The sequence below is a fragment of the Sinocyclocheilus grahami genome, unplaced genomic scaffold, assembly GCF_001515645.1.
Source record: "Sinocyclocheilus grahami isolate Dianchi unplaced genomic scaffold, SAMN03320097.WGS_v1.1 scaffold2486.1, whole genome shotgun sequence".
Taxonomy (NCBI): domain Eukaryota; kingdom Metazoa; phylum Chordata; class Actinopteri; order Cypriniformes; family Cyprinidae; genus Sinocyclocheilus; species Sinocyclocheilus grahami.
In genome coordinates this window covers 23,689-47,843 of record NW_015507665.1, presented here as the reverse complement: position 1 = coordinate 47,843, position 24,155 = coordinate 23,689, and the positions used below count along the sequence as shown (strand labels likewise).

At 39.0% G+C, this 24,155-nt stretch overlaps 1 protein-coding gene across 1 annotated transcript in view; it reads left to right on the top strand.

The window, feature by feature from the left end:
• The window catches only part of LOC107575154 (mitogen-activated protein kinase kinase kinase 10), an 18,234-nt gene extending 2,093 nt beyond the window's left edge, over positions 1-16,141 (top strand). The window contains exons 2-9 of the mRNA XM_016261571.1: positions 7,907-8,055; positions 8,349-8,524; positions 9,702-9,945; positions 10,694-10,801; positions 11,890-12,040; positions 12,121-12,227; positions 13,980-14,357; positions 15,159-16,141. Coding sequence (XP_016117057.1) covers positions 7,907-8,055; positions 8,349-8,524; positions 9,702-9,945; positions 10,694-10,801; positions 11,890-12,040; positions 12,121-12,227; positions 13,980-14,357; positions 15,159-15,721 — 1,876 coding nt within the window. The 3' untranslated portion in view covers positions 15,722-16,141. The remainder of the gene's footprint in view (positions 1-7,906; positions 8,056-8,348; positions 8,525-9,701; positions 9,946-10,693; positions 10,802-11,889; positions 12,041-12,120; positions 12,228-13,979; positions 14,358-15,158) is intronic.
• The last annotated feature ends 8,014 nt before the right edge of the window (positions 16,142-24,155 follow it).

Here is a 24,155-nt window from a genome sequence, read left to right as displayed (position 1 = left end):
GCAAATTGATGAACAGAGGTGTGACGTGTGTTCTTTTCGGCTCATTAAAGATTAATCTTGCTGTTGCGTTCTGGATTAATTGTAGAGGTTTGATAGAACTGGCTGGAAGACCTGCCAAGAGAGCATTGCAATAGTCCAACCTGGACAGAACAAGAGCTTGAACAAGGAGTCGTGAAGCATGTTCTGAAAGAAAGGGCCTGATCTTCCTAATGTTGTATAAAGCAAATCTGCAGGACCGGACAGTTTTAGCAATGTGGTCTGAGTGAATCTCATCTAATAGATCTACTGAATGAATAGGCAAAAACTCCCACAGAAACACTCAAAAACCTCTTGGAAAGCCTTCCCAGAGGAGAAGGGGACCAACTCCATATTAACGTCTGTTTATTTAGAAAGCTATGTCATAAAAGTCCCCGCTGGTTTAATGTTCAGGAGTCCCAATACCTTTGTCCATATGGTGTATAATGGAGGCTTCATAGAGAGAATATATAACCATGCTCAAAAGCAGTTTTTGTTTTTATTATTTATTTGCTCATTTACTTTTTTTACATTTTGTGTACATATTGTTTACTTATATAAATAAATATTAATCTTTTATTTACTTGTTTATTAATTACTTACTACTTACTGTTATGTAAATAAGATAAATATTTATGTCTTTATTTTTGCGATTATTTATGCATTTAAATGTTTACTTTCCTGGCCTTCTCTGTTCCTCTCTAAATAACACTGCAGCACATTTCACAACATCGATCTCATACATCTAGCATCACAGGACTCATTTATTTATTAATTACTTACTACTTACTGTTATGTAAATAAGATAAATATTTATGTCTTTATTTTTGCGATTATTTATGCATTTAAATGTTTACTTTCCTGGCCTTCTCTGTTCCTCTCTAAATAACACTGCAGCACATTTCACAACATCGATCTCATACATCTAGCATCACAGGACTCATTTCTTTCAAGCAATCTCTAGTGTATTAAGTGCTATAAAAATAAAGGTGACTTGTCAAACTGGACATAAAACAATTAAATAGTTAAACACCAATTGACAAGTATCGTGTGATTGTTGATGGTTTAGAAGAGGATGTGAAAGATATTTTGTGTGTGTGTGTCTCCTGCTGTCGTTGTGTGGTCTGTGTTTGTATGATGCACATTGTTTTTGGAGGGAAAACATTATCGAGACAGTATTTCTGACATCTATCTGTGTGTGTGTGTGTGTGTCTCAGTTCTGCTGGCGGAGCCTGTGGAGAATGACAGCATCGAGGGCAAAACCCTGAAGATCACAGATTTCGGTCTGGCACGCGAGTGGCACAAGACGACGAAGATGAGCACCGCGGGAACCTACGCCTGGATGGCACCGGAGGTCATCAAATCATCCACCTTCTCCAAAGGCAGTGACGTCTGGAGGTGAGCAAGGTTCCTCTGAGAAAACACGTCTGCCGTGAGGTCCACGTTAATGACAACTGGCGAAAAACACTCATGGATGACCTTTTTTCCCCTTGCGGTTGCCAGATTTCAAGGGTTTAAATCCCCTCAATCAGAGCTTCTTCTTTTTTTTTTTTTTTTAAGTACTTTGGGTTTAATTTATCTCCACAATCTGGCAACTATATACACACTCTGGAAAAAGTGCTTATGATCGCCTTATTTGCAGCTCTGTGTTTAATTTATTCACAACCTGGCAACCATTTGCACCACTCTCTCTTACAGAGCGGCGATGTTCTGAAAATAATGAATGATGAAGTCTTCACATGCATGTTCTCAGCACTTTTAATCATGATTTAGTCTGAGGTTTTCACTTGCTGAGGTTGAAACTGTACATTTTGTACTTCAACTGAGGCTTTATTCTAGCTGCTGATGAGTTGTAGTTATTGCAGTTTATAGACTTCAGTACTAGATGACGTTCTTCTGCTCTTCAGGAATTACCGGTTAACCCACTACTGGAGATCATATGATTAACTCACTGCCGCTGTTACACAGTTATGTAATAATGGCTGAAGTCAGGAGCTAAAGATGAAGCTCTGATGAATCTGTGAAAGGGAAATTCAGACCGAGTGATGTCAAACTGCCTGAACAAATCATGTTTTACTGATAGTCATGATGTGTTTTCACTCATCCCATCCTTAAACATGACTTCAGGAAGCCATTAGCTAAAAATTTCATTTGATGTTGTAAAATGTCTAAAATTGACAGCTTTGAATTTACAACACAAATCAATGCAATGAAAAATAATGTATTACATCCACTAATGAAACGGTCACTAAAAAAGTTTTAGCTTAATTTGAGCTTTTAAATTCTGTGATTTTTCTATCAGAAAGCTCAGAAAACTGCTGATATATATATATACAGTGGGTACGGAAAGTATTCAGACCCCCTTAAATTTTTCACTCTTTGTTATATTGCAGCCATTTGCTAAAATCATTTAAGTTAATATTTTTTCCTCATTAATGTACACACAGCACCCCATATTGACAGAAAAACACAGAATTGTTGACATTTTTGCAGATTTATTAAAAAAGAAAAACTGAAATATCACATGGTCCTAAGTATTCAGACCCTTTGCTCAGTATTTAGTAGAAGCACCCTTTTGATCTAATACAGCCATGAGTCTTTTTGGGAAAGAGGCAACAAGTTTTTCACACCTGGATTTGAGGATCATCTGCCACTCCTCCTTGCAGATCCTCTCCAGTTCGGTCAGGTTGGATGGTAAACTTGGTTGGACAGCCATTTTTAGGTCTCTCCAGAGATGGGGGAAGAGAGCCGGCGTGCTCGTGAAGCTCGGATTCAGAACGCCGTTGCCGAGCATCCATCTGGCGAATCTCCGCTCTCTACCCAACAAAACGGACGAACTTCTTCTGCTCTCCCAGACAAATAAGGATTTTTCACACTCTGCTGCTCTGTGTTTCACGGAAACCTGGCTGAATGACGCCATTCCGGACAGCGCGCTACAACTGCCGGGCTTTCAGCTGTTTAGAGCAGACCGCGATGCAGAATCAACGGGGAAATCACGCGGCGGCGGGACATGCTTTTACATCAACGAAAGGTGGTGTACAGATGTTACAGCGTTAAAGAAGATGTGCTGTTCCGATCTAGAAGCGCTTTTCATTAACTGTAAGCCGTTCTATTCGCCGCGGGAGTTTCACTCGTTCATTCTCGTGAGTATTTACATCCCTCCGCAAGCACACGTGAGCTCAGCTTTACAGAAACTCGCTGATCTGATCACAGAGACAGAGCAACAACACCCGGACTCTGTTTTAATCATTCTCGGGGACTTTAATAAAGCAAATCTTTCCCGTGAACTGCCAAAATACAGACAGCATATTACATGTCCCACCAGAGACAGTAGTATACTGGACCATTGTTACTCCACAATAAAGGATGCATATCGCTCGGTCCCCAGAGCAGCTGTAGGACTCTCTGACCACTGCCTGGTTCATCTTATACCGACCTACAGGCATAAACTTAAATCTGCTAAACCTGTAGTAAAGTCTGTAAAGAGGTGGACCAACGAAACAGAGCAGGCATTGCAAGCCTGTTTCGACTGCACTGATTGGAGTGTTTTTGAAGCAGCCACCAACGATCTGGACGAGCTCACAGAATCTGTAACATCATATATCAGTTTCTGTGAAGACATGTGCATCCCTACCAGGACTCATTTAACATTCAACAATGATAAGCCATGGTTTACAGCAAAACTTCGTCATCTTCGTCAGGCCAAAGAGGACGCCTACAAAAGGGGGGACAGAGTCTTGTACAATCAGGCCAGAAACACACTGAATAAGGAGATTAGAGTGGCCAAGAGGAACTACGCTAAAAACTAGAACACCAGTTTTCTGCGAATGAGCCTGCATCAGTGTGGAAAGGCCTGAAGGACATCACCAACTACAAGACACCATCCCCCAGCACTGAGGCCAATCAACAACTTGCTGAAGACCTGAATGGGTTTTACTGTAGATTTGAAACTCCCAGTCTAACACCCCACACCCGCTCTGAACATCTCTCCACACAACCATCAACACCTCCTGCAACCCCCCTCTCCCCCACTCCTACGTTTCAGATCAGTGAGGATGATGTGCGCCAGGTCTTCAGGAAGAACAAGAGAAGAAAAGCACCAGGCCCAGACGGTGTGACACCAGCCTGTCTGAAAACCTGCGCTGACCAACTGGCCCCCATCTTCTCACAGATCTTCAACAGATCACTGGAGCTGTGCAAAGTCCCTGCCTGCTTCAAACGCTCCACCATCATCCCCATCCCAAAGAAACCTAAGATAACAGGACTTAATGACTACAGACCTGTGGCCCTAACGTCTGTGGTCATGAAGACATTTGAGAGGTTGGTGTTGGCTTATCTGAAGGACATTACTGGACCCTTACTAGACCCCCTGCAGTTTGCTTACCGAGCAAACAGGTCCGTGGATGATGCAGTCAATATGGGACTGCACTTCATCCTGCAACATCTGGACAAAACAGGGACTTATGTGAGGATCCTGTTTGTGGACTTTAGCTCTGCTTTCAACACCATCATCCCAACACTCCTCCAGACCAAACTAACCCAGCTCTCTGTCCCTAGCTCTATCTGTCAATGGATCACCAGCTTTCTGACAGATAGGCAACAGCTAGTGAGAATTGGTAAATTCACATCCAACAACCGCACCACCAGCACTGGCACCCCTCAGGGTTGCGTCCTCTCCCCACTGCTCTTCTCCCTCTACACCAATGACTGCACCTCTAAAGACCCCTCTGTCAAGCTCCTGAAGTATGCAGATGACACTACAGTCATCGGTCTCATCAAGGATGGAGACGAGTCTGCTTACAGACAGGAGGTTAAAGAGCTGGCTGTCTGGTGCAGTCTTAACAACTTGGAGCTGAACACCCTCAAAACAGTGGAGATGATCGTGGACTTCAGGAGGAACCCCCCTGCACTCCCCCCACTCACCATCATGGATAGCACTGTAACGACAGTGGAGTCATTCAGGTTCCTGGGCACCACCATCTCTCAGGTGGGACACTGGGACACTCACATTGACTCCATTGTTAAAAAGGCCCAGCAGAGTTTGTACTTCCTTCGCCAGCTGAGGACTGCCACAGGAACTGTCTGGTTTGGTTCAGCTACAAAATCAGACATCAGAAGACTACAGAGATGGTTCGGACTGCTAAAAGGATTATTGGTGCTCCCCTGCCTACCCTCCAAGAACTGTATACATCCAGAGTGAGGAAAAGGGCTCAGAAAATCACTCTGGATCCATCACATCCAAGCCATCTCCTTTTTGAACTTTTGCCATCTGGTCGGCGTTACAGAGCACCGAATACCAGGACAGCCAGGCACAAGAACAGTTTCTTTCCCCAGGCAATCTACCTCATGAACAGTTAATGTTCTCCCATTGTGCAATTAAAGTACAGTATGTGCAATAACCTTATACTTATTTATCACCCTAAACCCTAGTACATCCCTACAACTTATTTTATTTTATTATATTCCTATTCCATCTATAGCACACCTGTACATACAATTTATTCTTTTTTTTTGTGGTTTATATTTATGCATGTGTATTTTATTCACATCTCACTTTTATTATCTGTGTGTTGTTGTTGTCTCAGTGTACTGGAAGCTTGTGACACTATAACAAATTCCTTGTATGTGCAAACATACTTGGCAATAAAGCTCTTTCTGATTCTGATTCTGATGCACTAAATGCACCATATTAACTTTTACAGCAGTTATAATTAATCAGACATGAAAGGTTTTAACCTTTTTTGAGCTTTTCAGTGCTGTAATATTCATATCAAAGCATATTGTAAATATAGGCCTGATTTCATAGACAGGGCTTAGACTAAGCCAGGATTAGGCCATAGTTCAATTAGGACATTTAAGAAATTTTTCATAAACATGCCTAAGAAAACACATTACTGGTGTGCATCTCGAGACAAAACAAACACACTGATATATTTTAAGATTAGTCAGTGCACATTTCTTTCATTTGACACAGCTCAGACTTACATTTTAGTCTGGGACTAGACTTGAAGGTGCAATAGGTGATTGTCTTCAGAAACATTTTTGGTTATGTTGGTTGAAAGTCTCTGCACATCCTGATAGCAATCTTTAAGTTAAGTGGTCTAAATGTATTTATCTGTATTTATACATTCTGTGGAAGGCATAGGACCAAGAAATGTTCGTCCAATCAAAACGTTCGGTCCGAGTGTTTTAATTGGCTTTCCTACCTGCCTGTCAACGTATGTATTGGCATACCTCTGCGCACTTCTACGAGTGTGATATTGCGTTTATACAACAGTTCGATGGCACAAGTGTGTAAATACATAAACAAAATAACAACAGAGTGTCTTTTAAAGCCCTCTTTTGTGCAGAACTACTTCCTTCCGCCACAGATTAAAATCTAAAGTTGACAGTTTAACAGCTGAGCCCAAGCCTTTGTTACTAATTACAAAACGTCTCTTTAGAACCAGTAACAAAGGAACGTTGAGTTGCCTCATTGAAAGCTTATTGTATTACTGTATTAAAAGCTGTGTGTTATGTGTAGTAGAGTATTATGAAGAGACGTGTGCAGAACTACTTCCTTCCGCCACAGATTAAAATCTAAAGTTGACAGTTTAACAGCTGAGCCCAAGCCTTTGTTACTAATTACAAAACGTCTCTTTAGAACCAGTAACAAAGGAACGTTGAGTTGCCTCATTGAAAGCTTATTGTATTACTGTATTAAAAGCTGTGTATTATGTGTAGTAGAGTATTATGAAGAGACTAATTGAGCGAGTGTGATTATTACCTGCATCTGATCCAGCATTCATTCTTCAGATCAATCTCATATTCACAATAAAACATTAGTTTGAATGTCTGCTGAGGAAAGCGATATCTTTGTCGTAACGTTAATATCCTTTCATCTGTTAAGGGTGATTTTGCTGCTCAGTGCATTTGTTCGCTGCATCAAGCTGTTGTTGAAACTAAAAATAACTTCCGTTTATAGCGTTTTTCAAAGTAAAAGTCTTTACTGCTGACTCATAAAAACAGTCTCTTGTCGCCATCTAATGGCGGAACAATGTAACTAAAAACTTTTTGAAACACTGCTTCATGAAGCTTCGAAACCTTTACGAACCATTCGTTTCGAAACAGTGGTTCGGAGCGCGTGTCAAAATGCCAAAGTCGCGTGATTTCAGTAAACGAGGCTTCGTTACGTCATAATTGTTTCGAAATTTCAATAGTTTGCCTTTGGGGGGCGATCTCTGAATCCGTGAATCATGTGAGTTCATTGAGCTCGCCTCCCAGCGTCTCTGATCTCGGATAAGTTTTATCAATTTGTAGACATTTTTAACGAGACGTGTGCAATTAAAAGGATGAGTTGTAGTCTCTAACTGGCCTGTTTAAGCTCTCCATAAAACAAACAAAACAAGCCCTGCAAATGAATAATAATTATTTTAAAAACACATATTATACAGACACTTCATATTTAATGGTATTTCATTATTTTGATTGCATTTAATATATTATACGTTCAAGAAAGCATTTGCATTGGGTTTGTAAAAAGCAGTTTTTGTTGCATTTACACAGTTTTGACCAGCAGGCGTCACTAGCGTGTGGTGTTTCGAGCGCTTCGAAACTGAATCATTTTGTGAAGCAATTGGTTCAATTGATTCGAAGCTTTGAAAAGGTTTGTTTCTCCCATAACTATTACAAACTGTGAAACGGCTGTTGGAGTTCTGATATCACTCTAATATTGCACTCTTATCAGCCAATCAGATTCGAGGACCAGAAAGAACTGTTGTGTATATTGTGTTGTGTATATGTGTGTGTGTGTGTGTGTGAATGCTGTAAATAGATGGCTATATAAAGCAGCTGTGGGCCTTCTCTCTCTCTCTCTTACTCATTCTCTCTCTGTCTCTCTGTCTGTCTGTAGTTATGGTGTGTTATTATGGGAGCTGCTGACTGGAGAGGCTCCTTACAGAGGGATCGATGGTCTGGCCGTGGCTTATGGAGTCGCCGTGAACAAGCTGACCCTTCCCATCCCCTCCACCTGCCCCGAGCCCTTCGCCCAGCTCATGTCCGGTGGGTCCATCATACATTCATACATTCAATCTAACCCTAAAAGAAAAAAATTTAAATAAAAATGACACACAAAAAAAAAACACACAGCAAAAGTACTAAAACTGGACCCATATTTAAAATGAAAACAGAAAAATAAAATAAAATTCAAGCGAATATAAATAAAAACCATGATAGTATTAAATGGGATTAGATAAGATTCCAATTTACTGTCACAGTGCAGAGTACAGAGACGATGAGATGTCATCCAATGAGAAGTTCTAATAGTGATATTTTAATAAATGTGTGTGTGTCAGAGTGCTGGGATCAGGATCCGCACCGGCGGCCCAGCTTCTCCTCCATCCTGCAGCAGCTGACGGCTCTGGAGGAGCAGGTGAAGGACGAGATGCCGCAGGACTCCTTCCATTCGCTCCAGGAGGACTGGAAACTCGAGATCCAGGACATGTTTGACGAGCTGCGGGCCAAAGAGAAGGTACACACGCCATTCAGTGCATGATGAGATACTGTGCTGTAGATCTGCTCTTCATGGGTCGGTCACCCGCAACTCCTCAGCAAACACGCGCATGGACTAATTCAGCTCATAAAATGCAAAAATCTATGGTTTTACATTAATAACTCTAATAACAATGGCATTTCAACTCTCTTACCATAGTCTACATACATTTGTGAAAGGGGCCGGGGCCCAATGGGGGCCTCAGCACAATTAAATGATTTAAAATAAGCTAAGATAGCTAAAAATCTAGATTAAGGAAACTGACAGCCTGTTTCTTATTTCTATTAATTTTTGTGTGATTTTTAATTAAGAACAACAGTCTTGGAAAACCTGGATATATATGAGGGGATTTTAAAAGTGAGATTTCTGAAGTCACGGAAAATAATAATATCTTGAAAAGTCACGTACATTTCTATAATGAATATACATTTTTCTAGTAATGTCAAGCTCAAAAGTACTTAATTGAGTAGAAATTCAAATTTGTGAGTAATTTTAATACATTATCCCATAAATGCAAATGTACTGAATAAAATTTTTATTTTCTATTTTTATTTTAATTTAAAACTTTAAATATATTTTTTGTTTTTGTCATTTTTAGATACATTTTTAAATGCCAGTATAGTTGTTTTAAGTTTAATTTTATAGTTTTACTTAGTTTTAGTTGATTTGGTACTTCAACTTAAAGTAAACGAAAATAAAAAATGTAAAAAAAATTCATGGACATTTCTATAATGAATATACATTTTGTTTAGTTATGTCAAGTGCTAAAATGTTTTATTGAGTAGGAATTGCCATTTGCGAGTAGAGAGTAAAAAAAAACGTATCCCATAAATTAAAAAAGGTCATATAAATTACTGAATCTTAAGGAACATTTAGTTCTTAAATCTTCTGAACTTCTACAAAATTTAAGAACAATATTTATTTTAATATAGTTACTTTAATATATGAACATTCCTATTTTCTGCCAAATTAAAAACTTTAAATTAAAATGCTTGTCATTTTTGTAAGTTTTATTTTATTTGGTTTTAGTTTAGTACTTCAACATAATGAAAAATGAACATTTTATGTAGTATTTTGGTTAATGTTTATTTTATTTGGAGTAATGGATATGGCTTTGGTTTTAGTTAAGCGCTAGTCTGGTGTGAACTGTGTGCAGGAGCTGCGGTGTCGTGAGGAGGAGCTGAAGCGCGCGGCGCTGGAGCAGAAGTCTCACGAGGAGTTCCTGCGTCAGCGCGAGCAGCAGTTAGCGCAGTGGGAGCAAGACGTGTTCGAGCGCGAGCTATCGCTGCTCATCCTACACCTCAACCACAACCAGAAACCCAACGTCAAGAAGCGCAAGGGAACCTTCAAGAAGCACAAGCTGAAGGTGAAGAACGGAGAGAAGATCAGCATGCCGCAGGGTGAGCCTTCACGTCATATAAAGATGATGATAATTATTACACACTCTTTATTAATGAGCTGCAGATGCACAGTAATGAGCTGTTGTGACACTAGAATGGAAATGATAAGGGAACATGTAACAGAACACAGAAAACACACACTTCTTCACATCGTTAATAATAATTAACCGTGTTGTTAAATGTGAGGCTTTATATCATTAAACATGCACTCATTTGCAGAAATGTCCAGAACAGAAATCTAAAGTCAGGTTCATTATTCTTGTTTGATTTTGTTGACATATTAGAGTTAAAGGTTTTTACTGAAGGGATTCTGGATTTCTCTTTTTATCAATCCATAAATCTGGAAATACTGTTAACAGATCGAAATAAGTGCATTTTTACCACGTTTTTAGGAATAAAATGTAATAAAAACTCATGTGAATGAAATATGAACAAAGCCCACAGTAAAAACCTTCAGAATGTAGAGAGGTATAAAACTCTAAGTTTTGATGTGTGTAAGGGCTGCTGAAGTTGAGGAAAAACTCTTTAAAGATCTGTATTGTAATTGAAATCTACAGACACGAATAGACCGTGCAATACTATAAACACTTCAGTGTGTGTTTCGTATGTTTTCTTTCCGCTAGTCTGAAAGAAGGCTTGTTGTGGAAGCAACATAGAGCAGAATCTCAGTGGTTTTGTCTGTAGTGTGTTGCAGTTGTTGTGTTTGTCGTGATCTGAATGTAAATACTGCTTGTTTTCTGCTGTACAGATTTTATCCATAAGATCACGGTCCAGGCGTCTCCGTGTCTGGAGAAGAGGCGTAACTCTCCGGATCTGGGCTCTCCGTCCATCGGTCCGCGCTTCCGAGCGATACAGCGTGAGTTTGCCTGGACATCTCATTCCTTCACTTATTCTTCCATACCTTACAGAACACTACATCACACCGAACAAGATTTGGAGATTCTCAAATACAAGTGAAAGGCATTAAACAGATTCAAAATTAAGAGGAAGGTACAAACGAACAAACAAAGTAATATTTGGTAGATATATATTGTTAATAACCTAGTTTAGTTTAATATAAAATAAAATAAATGTTAACTGACTTTAAAAAATCATTTTCATTCAGTTTAACGTAAGTACTAAAGTAACTACAACCACATAAACAAAAAAATAAAAAAATCTATATAGACACTAAAAGAAAAAAAATATATGGGTCAAAGGCCTTAAGATGTCTGCATCAAAAGAAATTTACAAAAGTGATTTTATGTCCATAGAAAGCACATTAAATTTAAGTGAAGTGTCTACTTTTAAGGTTTCAAATACATTTTTGGAGAATAAAATTAAAAAATTTGGTTGAAATAGTGCTATATTGTCATTCAGTGTAACACAATATTTATGTAAAAATTCAAACAACATGCTTATTATGACTTGTACATATTAATTAAAACATATAAAAGAATAAGGGAGCATATTAAATTTGATTGTGTTTTAAATGAGTAAAAAATTATTTCTGACAAATGGGCCAAACCTAGGATAGTGGCAAATTTTAAAAATGTAAAATTACAAGTAATTAGTCTTTTAATGTGCCATAAATTGATTTTTGTTGTAAATATGCCTGACACGATTGTTACACTGAATGACATTTTAGTGGCTCTCTTCTGTAAATCAGGGGAAAATGTTTGATGCTTATTTTTTGCTCAAAAGAAAAAAAACAAAATTGCAATTAAATTAACAGAATTTATTTATTTATTTTTTTGGGGGGGGGGCAACCATTTAAAGCAGTATTACACTTATTGTTTTTATGCTTAAACCCTTTTTCGTCTTTGACCCATAGATATACATATATATATATACTGATGTGGATTCCAGAAGACCCTGTGCATCATGATGAAAGTGTGTCTGTCAGCACATGGTGGCGCTGTTGTGTCTCAGATGTTTGTTGTCTCTCTCTGCTGTGTGTCTCAGTGAGTCCCAGTGAGAGTAAGTGGAGCTCTGTTTGGCCGCTGGAGTCTCTTCCTCTCAAGCAGACCAACGGCGAGAGGAGATTCGCTCCTCACCTGAGCCCCAAAAGCCCCAAGAGTCCAAAGATCCTCCGTCTGAGCGCGCAGGAGAACAGGTACATGTGTGTTTGTGTGTGTTATATCAGAATGTGTGAATGAAATGATTAAATCTGATGTGTGTGTTTGTGTGTGTCAGTCTGTCGATGAGAGCCAAACTCCTGGAGGTGGACAGTAACGAGAGCGAGGACTCCAAAGCTGATTTTGAGGAGTACAGACCCATCACACTAGAGTCCAGCCACAACGGTAACACGTACACACACACACACACACACACACACACACTCACAGACACTCACTCACACACACACACATATAGGAACAAAGCAATCCGTCAAAGAGCCAACTTGATGAAATTTTCTCTATTGAGTTATTTATTGTAATTTTCATTTTTAATTAATGTGTGGTTACTTTTACCAGTGTTTGTGAAAATCCAATCTTTTAAGTGGGAATCCACACAATACTGAATTTCACATGAAAGCAAAAGGTTTTCCCGAGCTGATTTTGTGACGGGTTCAGTTTGGTCATGGATTCGCCGCACTGACCAACAGAAAGCTTTGAGCTGTGCTTCATATGTCACTGTTCGATTGCCGAAATTTTGTTGCTGTGACCACAACTTAACATTGTTTACTTCAGTTTGCTTCTAAGACAGCCCTTGATGCTGATATATACAGCGGTGGCCAAAACAATTAGAACTCTAGTATTTTCAGCAGCTAAAAAGGGTTTTAAGTCAGTCATCTCTGCGAAGCTCCTGAGAAACTCTGCTCAAGTGCACCGAGGACACAAGCTGCTTTAAACACAAAGCTGTATGTGGAATGCGAATTACGTCATCAGATTACTTTTTCAAGTAACTAGTAAAGTAACACATTACTTTTAAATTAACAAGGACATATCCAAGTTACTTTTTCAAATAAGTAGCGCAAGTTACTTTGTTTTTCTATTTATTTACTGACAGCTCTCCTGTCCCTGTGTTGAGAGAAATCGGGAGTAAGTGCAGAGGCATGTTCTTCAGCCTGAGGCGTGTTAATTTCACTCTTAATGTGAAAGGGCCTTTACAGTCGTAATTGTGAATAACGTTTAAAGATGATTTTTTTTCCTTTTTATAATGCAGATTATTCACCAGGGTGTCACTTCTAGTTGGACGCGTGTGGGCTGGAATGCCGTAGCATGTAGCACGATCAATCATTAAATCAGTACTAACAGTTCGCAATTAAATCCATATCCTACCTTTTCTTGTAACCCGATAAAATCGATCCATGGCGATGAACGTCATCGGAGATGTTTACTCCACAAGCATTCTGAGCATTATTCCTGCTTGCTGGCGTTCACAACAATCCACAAGTCGTTCTTTTAGGTTAGGATATTTCATTCAAGTCCATATAAAAGCAATTACGCTATGTCTAGCATTCTTTTGAGCATAGCGAATAAATTGGTTGCAAAACGGTATCCACTTGCATGTTTAGCTTTTAGTCTGCTTGTTATGGTCAAAAAACAATTAATACAGTCTCATTACTATATGCAATAGCCTATAAGACATCCCATGATCACTATGTTTTATACAGGTGTCTATAACGATTTTATAAATGGTGATCAGCAACCAAATATTGATAATGTGGAAGTTACTGCCTTTTCCCTTGGTGTGACTTCTCACTTTTTGCAGACAATGCAAAGGCAGAGTACAGTAACTTCATAATAGGGGTAAAAATCAAGTTTGAGCTCACAATTTTCATTACTAAAACATCCAGTTGCCAAAGTTCCAGTGTCCTACCTACAATACAATTAATTTGGCTGGACAAATAAAAAACTTTAAAGTCATTTGTCTTAGTTTCACACTCTAGCGAGTTACGGTCTTTTGCCTTTGTAGGGCAGCATTGCTTTCCATAAAAAGTAATTAGGTAACATTTATATGGATTAATATTGTAATGCACTACTTCTAAACGTAACTCTGGCCAGCACTGTATATGTAGTGAATGTTTGATGTTTCCCGGTGTGTCTCAGAGGGCTCCGAGAGCGAGGAGGGCGGCTCGTCCCCGTGCGGTTCTCCCAGACCGGATCCCCCCGGGCCGCTGTGTCGAGGGAAGGGCACACACCGTGCTCTGCTCAGCAGCGCCGCCCTGCTGGCCTCTGTAGCTCTGGGCCGCTGTGTGGAGCCGCAGCACCCTCCCACTCCACCACCGCGGGCCTCGTCCCGGACACACCTGCCGGAGCCCGAGGCGGTGGGGGATCTGATCAGCTTCAGCACGGACTCGCTGCGGCCGCCGCCGCCTAACCCGCGGGACCGCCGGGCTCCACACGCTAACGGAGACGCCGAGGGGCCGCCGCAGAGCGGGGAGCGCAGGAGGAGGAGCAGCTGCGGACTCAGCTCCTCACAGCTCAGTAAGACGAGTCAGCTTTAATTATACAGCTTTATTGCACTCACAACTTTATTGAAAACACCAGATCATGAGCTGATCGTCTGAACGAAGTGTGCGCTTCGCTTTGAAGTAGGGATGTAACGATTCACTCAACTCACGATTCGATTCAAGATTTTTATTATTTTTTTTACAAAATGACAAATTATAAACTAAATGTGTCCTTTTATTATTGTTTGGACAAAATGCTGCACGTTTCTTTGTGAAATTGAAATATAACTATAATACTATACTAATATAGCACTTGTATATTATTGCTGAAACAAAGCAGCTTATGAACTTTAATATGCATTATACAGAGGCAAGTTGAACAGAAAAAATACCATCGAAAGACGTAAGTAAGTTCCCCTCAGACATACATTCATATAAACTATCCCTAATTGAATCGCGAGTTGTTTAGCATCTCAACCGATTTGAATCGTCACATATTTGAATCGATTTTCAACCGGCTCGCAGTTAATCGTTACATCCCTACTTTGAAGCACGCAGTGCAAACAGACTTGATAAAGGGATTAAGCATATTGTGCTTTCGGTTTTAGTTCATTTGACAGATACTGTGCCAAAGCATAATGCCCCAAAACACAACTTCAAAGACCTTTTATGTCAGAATAAGAAGTTTAAATATATTTTAAAAATGACACTTTTTACCCGGAAGACCCGTCGTTTCATATCGACATGTGACCATGATAATATCGAGACAGTTTTGCTATCGCGATATTGATGATATTGTTGCATCCCTAATTCTCCTCTCTGTCCTATCTTCTAGTCTTGGATCTTCCGCTGTGTCCGGACACGTTTGAGGCCGAGGACAAGTCTCCGCTGCCGTTTGCCCTGTATCCTGACCCTCGCTTGTGGAGCCCTAAAACGCGGCGTCTGGAGGTCAACATCGTCCCTCGGCCGCGACCGTCCCCCAACCGGCCCCGCATCGACCCGTGGAGCTTCGTATCGGCCGCCAAGACGGTCATCAGCAGCCCCAGCAGCCCTCGCCTGGCCTACCAGCCCTCACCCACAAACCCCTTCACAAACTGTGACCTCTTCCCTTCCCCGGACTGCGACCCCTTCCATCTGAGGGTCGACCCTGCTGTGAACTCGGACCACGCCTCGACCTTTGACCCCTTCTCTGCCCCGTTCCCCACCTCGCGCTCGGCGCCCTGCTCCACCAACGGCAGTCCCAATCTGTCGCTCAGGGTGGCGCCGCTGAACCCGGCCGACTCGCCGCTCATAGACCTGGCCTGGATGGGCGGCACCAAAGAGAGGGTCCATCCTCACCGGAGCCTCGGCCTCAGCCCGTTCAGATCGCAGGCGCCGCTCAGAGATGACCGCTTCTGAGCGCTGTCCCGTAAACCAGGGCCGTGCCAACTCTGGGAAACCAAACGCAGGGGATTTCTATTTGACGCAGTGTTGCTGATGTGTCAAATTTTCGTTTGGGTGATCTTTCTGTGCTGTCTCAGGGTCTTATTGGCCTCTAGTTGCGCTTAAATAGATCCGCACTTGTTGCATCGCTTTAATCAGTCTCAAAAGTGATGCAGTCAGTGCCAAAAGATTTCAAAATGATTGCTGGTTTCAGCACAGATTCAGATGGATTGTTGGCCATTAAGGTTGTGTTATTGTGCATTCTGAGAGCGTTATGTGCTGGAGAATCCGTTACACATTCCACATACAGCGGTGGCCAAAATCATCAGAACACTAGTATTCTCAGCAGCTTGAGTCAGTTAATTCTATCTTTTGCTGTAGTGTGTCAGGAGGAAATATCAGCTCTCTCTCACACACACACACACACACACACACTCACTCACACACTCACACACACACACACACAGTCACACACACACACACTCTCTCACACACACACACACACACGCCAACACGAGGATCATCATCATCCTCGTGCGTTTGAGCGTTGCACTGTATGCAGATCCTGCTTGCAGTGAATAAAGCTAATCGCAAGCTATTAATATTTATTTAACACACTGGATTCGAGAGATTTTAAAGGGTCAGAGACACAGTCCACGTTAGGATGCTTTATTAAATTGTATATTGATAAATATCTTTAGGTTTTGTTCGGTTCTTCACTGGAGTCTGTGGAGTTAGTGGTGCTGCAAAGGGACAAATCTGTGTCAGAAATACAAACAAAGGCTTGCCTCGATTGAAAAGAGAAATATCTGAACTGTTTTTCCTTAGAATTCTTCTATTATGCTCTTTGTTTTTGAGATTTATTTGACCAAAACACTCCAGGCGTCTCTCAGGACAGACGGATGTTCACGTTTATCTTCCACTACCTGCTAAAAACTCGCCGATTTGAGGAGAATCTTCTTTTCATGTTGATTCATGTTTTATTGTAAGCTTATTGCTATATATTCAGTTCTGGTGAAGCCTGTATAACATATGTTGTGTGTGTTATTCTCAATGGGCTGGGCCTAATCACTCCATTAGTGTGTGTGTGTGTGTGTGTGTGTGTGTGTGTGTGTGTGTGTGTGTGCGAGTGCGTGTGAGAGAGAGTGTGTGTGTGTGAGAGAGAGAGCTCAATGACAAGTGTATCTCTGTTAAAGAAGGTGTGAATGTTTCTTTTGCTAATTGTAATGGGTTTTAACCTGTGGAATTTTTAAGTTTTAAAAAAAAGAGAAAAAGGAGCAAGACCAAATAAAATTTAACACGACTCTAACACTGTGCTTGTGTTTGTCTGTCTAATGTAATTCAGATGTGGGAAAAGCTACAGTTTAGTTTGTGAAAAACTGAAAATCTGCTGCCGTGGTTTGAAGCATGGTAAAGTTGTTGGTCACGTGAAGCACGTCCAGGTCATATTTCACCCCAAAACTATAGAAGTATGGCCTTTTTAAAGGATTTGTATTAACATTATTTATTATACATATTAAGTGTTTGCCTTAAGTTTCTTTTTTAGAATCCGTAACAAATCGGCCAAAAATCTCAATATCAGGAGAGAAGAAAAAAATGATTTTATAGACCTTTTTAAAATATTTATTTTCTATTTTATATAGTTCTCATTTTAATTGTAAAATTGTAATCATTTTTTTGTGTTTTTCTCATTTTTAAATAAATATACTTTTTATTTCAATGTTAGTTATTTTAGTGCATCAAGTTAAACTAAATGAGAAATTACATGAAGTATAATCATTTCAATTGTGAATTAATTGCAAATTAAAGCTTAACAGATAGTGTTCCAATATTGTGATATTAGCACATTGTCTGTAAACATGCGATATTTCATCGTGGCTTCATCAGCAGTGTTATTACGATGCTGCTGTGTTGATAGTCTGTGTGTCCTGTAGGTGGCGCTGTAACGCAGACTGTCAGCTTATTCTTCAGAAAACACACAGATGGGTTGCTCTCTCTGATGTGATGATTAGATCTGATTTGTGTGGGCTATTTCATGTGATTCTCGGCTGTGTTCAGTTTCAGTGTTTCAGACGCTGCTGTAATCACTGCTTCTCTCAATCCAGCGAACACGTCAGCATCCTAAAGGTGTGCTGTAATTAATGCTTAACTAATGATGGGCCAGACAGAGCACAACGCTTGGGTTCCAGGAGGAAAATCCCATTCATTTACCTGATATTTATCAGTAATGATTAAACCTTCACCATAGACGTATGCTGAGCTTGTTCAGTGATGCAATAAGATTTAGTAGAAATGAGATTTTAATTATTTGGAGGGAAAAATGCAGTTTAACATGGAAGCCCATTTCCACAAATTGCTGCTTTTTTTCCTCAGAATTCTGAGATATAAACTTGCAACTGCGAGATATGAACTCTCAGTTCTGAGAAAAAAAAGTCGCAATTAGCTTTTTAATTTTTTTTTATTCAGTGGTGGAAGTGGGCTTCCATAGTTGAATTGCTAGATTTGTGGTGAAATTTGTGGGTAAAAAAAACAAAGTTAATCCTTTTATTCATCAGGGATGCATTAAACTGATGAAAAGTGACCGTAAAGCATTTATCATGTTCCTAAATATTTCTATTTCAAATAAATGCTGTTCTTTTGAACTTTCTATTCATCTGTGAATCCTGTGTAAACTGTGAAAATGTCACGGTTTCCACAAAAAATATTGTGCAGCACGACAGTTTTCAACATTGATAATAATCAGAGATGTTTCTGGAGCAGCAGATCAGCATATTATACTGATTTCTGAAGATCATGTGACACTGAAGACTGGAGGAATGATGCTGAAAATACAGCTGCACATCACAGAAATACATTACAGTTTAACAGAGATTCACAGAGAAAACTGTTATTTTAAGTTGCGAAAATATTTCACAAGATTACATTTTTTCTGTATTTTTGATCAAATAGATACAGCCTTGATGAGCAGAAGAGACTTCTTTAAAAAACATTTAAAATCTTACTGATTCCAAACGTTTGAAAAGCAGTGTATCTATTAAAGAACTGTCTAACCTGTTAAATATCAGACTGAAGATTAAAATAACAGCAGATGTGTTTCCTTTTAAGTAAACACTAATAACTGAGATGGATCATTTACTTTTGCTATGCTTATATAGTTGGATATTTAGCAAAATGTAAACAATTGTATCACCCAGCTCTTTATATAAAATTGGATATGTAGTGTACACTCTTAAAAATAAAGGTGCTTCACGATGCCACAGAAGAACCTTTTTGTCTAAATGGTTCCATAAAGAACCTTTAACATCTGAAGAACCTTTCTGTTTCACTAAAGCTTCTTTGTGGCGAAAGAAGGTTCTTCGGATTATAAAAAGGTAAGAAAGAGACGGTTCTTTAAAGAACCTTTGACTGAATGGTTCTTTGTGGAACCAAAAATGGTTCTTCTATGTCATCGCTGTGAAGAACCTTTTGAGTATAGTTGGATATTTAGCATAAAGTTCACTACTGTATATTATCACACTGCTTTACATATATAAAGTTGGACTTGGACATATATAGTTGGTTATATAGCAAAATATATTACCGCACAGCTCTATACATAAAGTTGAATATATAGTATTGTTGGTTATATATTGTCTACCTCTATAAATAAAGTTGGATATATAGTTGTATATTTAGCAAAATGTTAACTATATTACTGCACAGCTCTCTCTATACATAATGTTGTAAATATGATGTTCAGTAATATCTTGCAAAGATTTATTCATTTTAGTAAAAAACTAATTCTCTGTACAATGTTCTATGGCCACTAGGAAATACACTAAAACTGTCCCAAATGACACACTATATGCTATGCACTTATACATTATGTACGTATGCACTGTGCACTCAACATTCCACACTTGTTTCTTTCTTCTTTCGGTTATTTAAGTGCATCATCCAGGTATTTGAAGGGAATTTTCAGTGTGAACACACTACTCACACTATGTGTACTACAAAACATCATAGAATAGTGCATAAGTACGCACCTTTAGTCTGGTCAAGCTATAGCATGTGTGGAAACGTTCACACCACGTGTGACAACTAGCCCCGCATTAGGTCATGCTAGCCTTTTCTCAAGCTTTTCTTTATCCGTTGACTTTCTTCTGTGGAACTCAAAAGCAGATGTTTAGCTTGGAAAAGTAAGTCTTTAATGATGACATGATTTACTTCGAATGCTTTTATCCACTGCTCTGAAACACCACCCTGATGACGCTGTGCCCTTCTTACATGTTCAGAATAAGCAGCGCCTGACAGCTCTGTCTGAGTGACTGTTTCTGAAAGAGCTGCGGTGGAGTCAGCATTTGAGCCGGAGCTCTTCAGCTCTTCCCATGAGTCTCCAGCTTTCATGAGTTCCCTGTGAGAATGACCTGCAGACATTCACTCTCTGATGACATGATTTACTTCGAATGCTTTTATCCACTGCTCTGAAACACCACCCTGATGACGCTGTGCCCTTCTTACATGTTCAGAATAAGCAGCGCCTGACAGCTCTGTCTGAGTGACTGTTTCTGAAAGAGCTGCGGTGGAGTCAGCGTTTGAGCCGGAGCTCTTCAGCTCTTCCCATGAGTCTCCAGCTTTCATGAGTTCCCTGTGAGAATGACCTGCAGACATTCACTCTGCGCAGGACGCTGGAGTCACAGAAACATCCTCAAAATCAAACACTGAACTGTAGTAACACCCAACAAAATGCTGAAAATTGTTAACTTCAGACTCAACAGGAAAGTGGACAGTTTTTCATAATTCACCTGTAGTGAACCATATTTAATGTCATCAGAGTTTTATTTTATATAGATAGATAGATAGATAGATAGATAGATAGATAGATAGATAGATAGATAGATAGATAGAGCGAGAGCAAAAAGTAAACTATTTTCGTCTAGCTGATGTCATTATCGCACAGTTTTATATATATATGTGTGTGTGTGTGTGTGTGTGTGTGAGAGTAAAGTTGTATATGTAGTATAGATGGATATATAGCTAAACAAATTATATTATTGCACTGCTTTGTATATATATTAGTTGTATATATAGCTAAATGTAAGCTACTGTATATTATCACATTGCAATATATGAACCATTTAACCATATATAATGTCATCAGAGTTTTTTTTTATATAGATAGATAGATAGATAGATAGATAGATAGATAGATAGATAGAGCGAGAGCAAAAAGTAAACTATTTTCGTCTAGCTGATGTCATTATCGCACAGTTTTATATATATATGTGTGTGTGTGTGTGTGTGAGTAAAGTTGTATATGTAGTATAGATGGCTGTATAGCAAAACAAATTATATTATTGCACTGCTTTGTATATATATTAGTTGTATATATAGCTAAATGTAAGCTACTGTATATTATCACATTGCAATATATCATCTGTTTTTGCAGTTGGATAAATAATATAGTTGGGTAAACGTGAACAGTATTTTCGTGCCAATTATATCATTATATCAAGTTGGATATGTAGTATAGTTGGATATACAAACTATATTTCTGCTATATTATATACATTATAGATGGGTATATAGCAAAATTTAAACATTATATATGTGAACTCTATATATAAAGTTGGATAGGTAAGTGTGTGTGTGTGTGTGTGTGTGTGAGAGTAAAGTTGTATATGTAGTATAGATGGATATATAGCTAAACAAATTATATTATTGCACTGCTTTGTATATATATTAGTTGTATATATAGCTAAATGTAAGCTACTGTATATTATCACATTGCAATATATCATCTGTTTTTGCAGTTGGATAAATAATATAGTTGGGTAAACGTGAACAGTATTTTCATGCCAATTATATCATTATATCAAGTTGGATATGTAGTATAGTTGGATATATAACAAACTATATTACTGCTATATTATATACATTATAGATGGGTATATAGCAAAATTTAAACATTATATATGTGAACTCTATATATAAAGTTGGATATGTAGTATAGTTGGATATATTGTAAATTTTAACATTATTGTGTAGTTCTATATGTAAAGTTGGATATATAGAATAGTTGGATATATAGCAAAACGAACTATTATCGCACAGCTTTAATATGTAAAGTTAGATATACAGTATAGTTGGATATATAGTAAAACAAACTACCACACAGCTCTATATGTGAAGTTGGATACATAGTCAAATGTAAACTATGTTATCGCACAGTTTTATATGTAAAGGTGGATATATAGCAAAACATTAACTATTTTATTGCACAGCTCTATATTTAAAGTTGGATATATAGCAAAATGTTAACTATATTATCGCACAGCTCTATATATAAAGTTAGATATATATTATAGTTGGATATAAAAATAAAAATTCTCACGCTGCTCTGTATATTAAGTTGGATATATAGTAAAACATAAACTGTTATCGCACAGCTAAAGTTGTAAAATTGGATATATAGTATATTTGTGATAAGTTGTAAAATTGGATATATAGTATATTTGTGATAAGTTGTAAAATTGGATATATAGTATATTTGTGATTGTATATTTGAGGTGAGTGGTGCATGATTATAGCTCCGTGTAGCTTCGCTTTTCTGTTGAATCTCTATCTTACTATCACTCTCTGTTGTTTAAAGTGATAAAATATAACTTAATTCCCACCATATTTCTGATATTATATATCAAACTAATCTGATCAATTTGATCATTCGCTTTTATTCTAAAACCGCGAGTGCAGCACGTTAGCATTCGTTAGCCAGTTAGCTTGTCATTCGCATTTTCATTCGTGTCTATTGCTGTTTTTTCTCTCGCACCGTTTCTTTTCTCTCTCGCTCCGTTTTTTCAGGAGTTCATCAAACAAGTGGTAAGTCAGAATCATTCATCAATCACGGTGAGTAATGGCTTCTCCTGCTATTGTTGTTTGCACCGCTTGCCACATGTATAGTGTAGCTCTCTCTGTCAGCAGCGAGGGATTCACATGTGATAAATGCAGGGAAATAGTTAGACTGACAGAGAAGGTTTCAGAACTAGAGACATGCGTCCAAATTTTAATTGAGGACAGTAAGAATCTGAGGGCTGTAGATACGGCTTTGGATGCGACTAGCTCAGGGAGTCCTGTACATTGTTCGGTTCCGGTTACAGAGCCCCCGCAGCAGGGCGACTGGGTGACTGAGAGGCGGCATAGTTGCGGGTCAAAACACCGCTCTTCCGTTCCGATCAAAACATCAAACAGGTTCTCCCCACTCAGTGATGCACCCACTGAGAAACCTGATCAAAGTGCTCTAGTTATTGGCGACTCTATTGTACGGAATGTGAAAATAGAGACCCCAGCCACTATAGTCCGATGTTTACCGGGAGCCAGAGCGCCTGACATCTTGGCTAATGTAAAAGTGCTGGCTAATGCTAAACATAAATTCAGTAAGATTGTTATTCACGCCGGCGTTAATGATGTTCGACTTCACCAAAAATAACATTAAAGAGGTGTGTGAACTTGCGAGTACGATGTCAGACACTGTAATATGCTCTGGTCTCCTCCCTGCTTACCGTGGTGACGAGATACACAGCAGACTGCCGTCACTCAATGGCTGGATGTCTAAGTGGTGCCCGCAGAATAACATAGGTTTCATAGACAGAGTTTTTGGGGCAGACCTGACCTGTTGAAAAGAGATGGTCTTCATCCCTCCTGGGGTGGTGCCGCTCTTCTCTCTAGAAATATGGCACAGTCTTAGAGTTTGTAATTGACTAACTGGGGCCCAGGTCAGGAAGCAGACAGACTAAACCGACCGTCTGCTAGCCGCCTCACGTCACAGAAATCAGTTAATTCTCAGCACATAGAAACTCTTTCACCTAGATATCACACTATAGAGACTGTGTCTGTTCCCCGAACTAGAAAATACAAAAAACGTCCATAACAATTTGAGTAACAATTTAATTGATGTTCAACAAATAAAAAACAAATAAATTATACTCCTTGTTACAAGTATAGTAGAACCATCACTTCTACCACAAAAGACTGCTTTGTAAGTAATCTTCCTGATTTATCTCAATTCCTTAGCATATCCAATACCTCAGAACAACTTGATGATGTAACAGAAACTATGGACTCTCTATTTTCTAGCATTTTAGATATGGTTGCTCCTTTATGCTTAAGGAAGATTAAGGAAAACAGTCTGACACCATGGTATAACGAGCACACTCGCACCCTAAAGAGAGCAGCCCGGAAAATGGAGCGCAGCTGGAGGAAAACAAAACTAGAGGTATTTCGTATTGCTTGGCGGGAAAGTAACCTATCCTACAGAAAAGCATTAAAAATGGCTAGATCTGATTACTTTTCATCTCTTTTAGAAGAAAACAAACACAACCCCAGGTATTTATTCAATACAGTGACTAAATTAACGAAAAATAAAGCATCAACA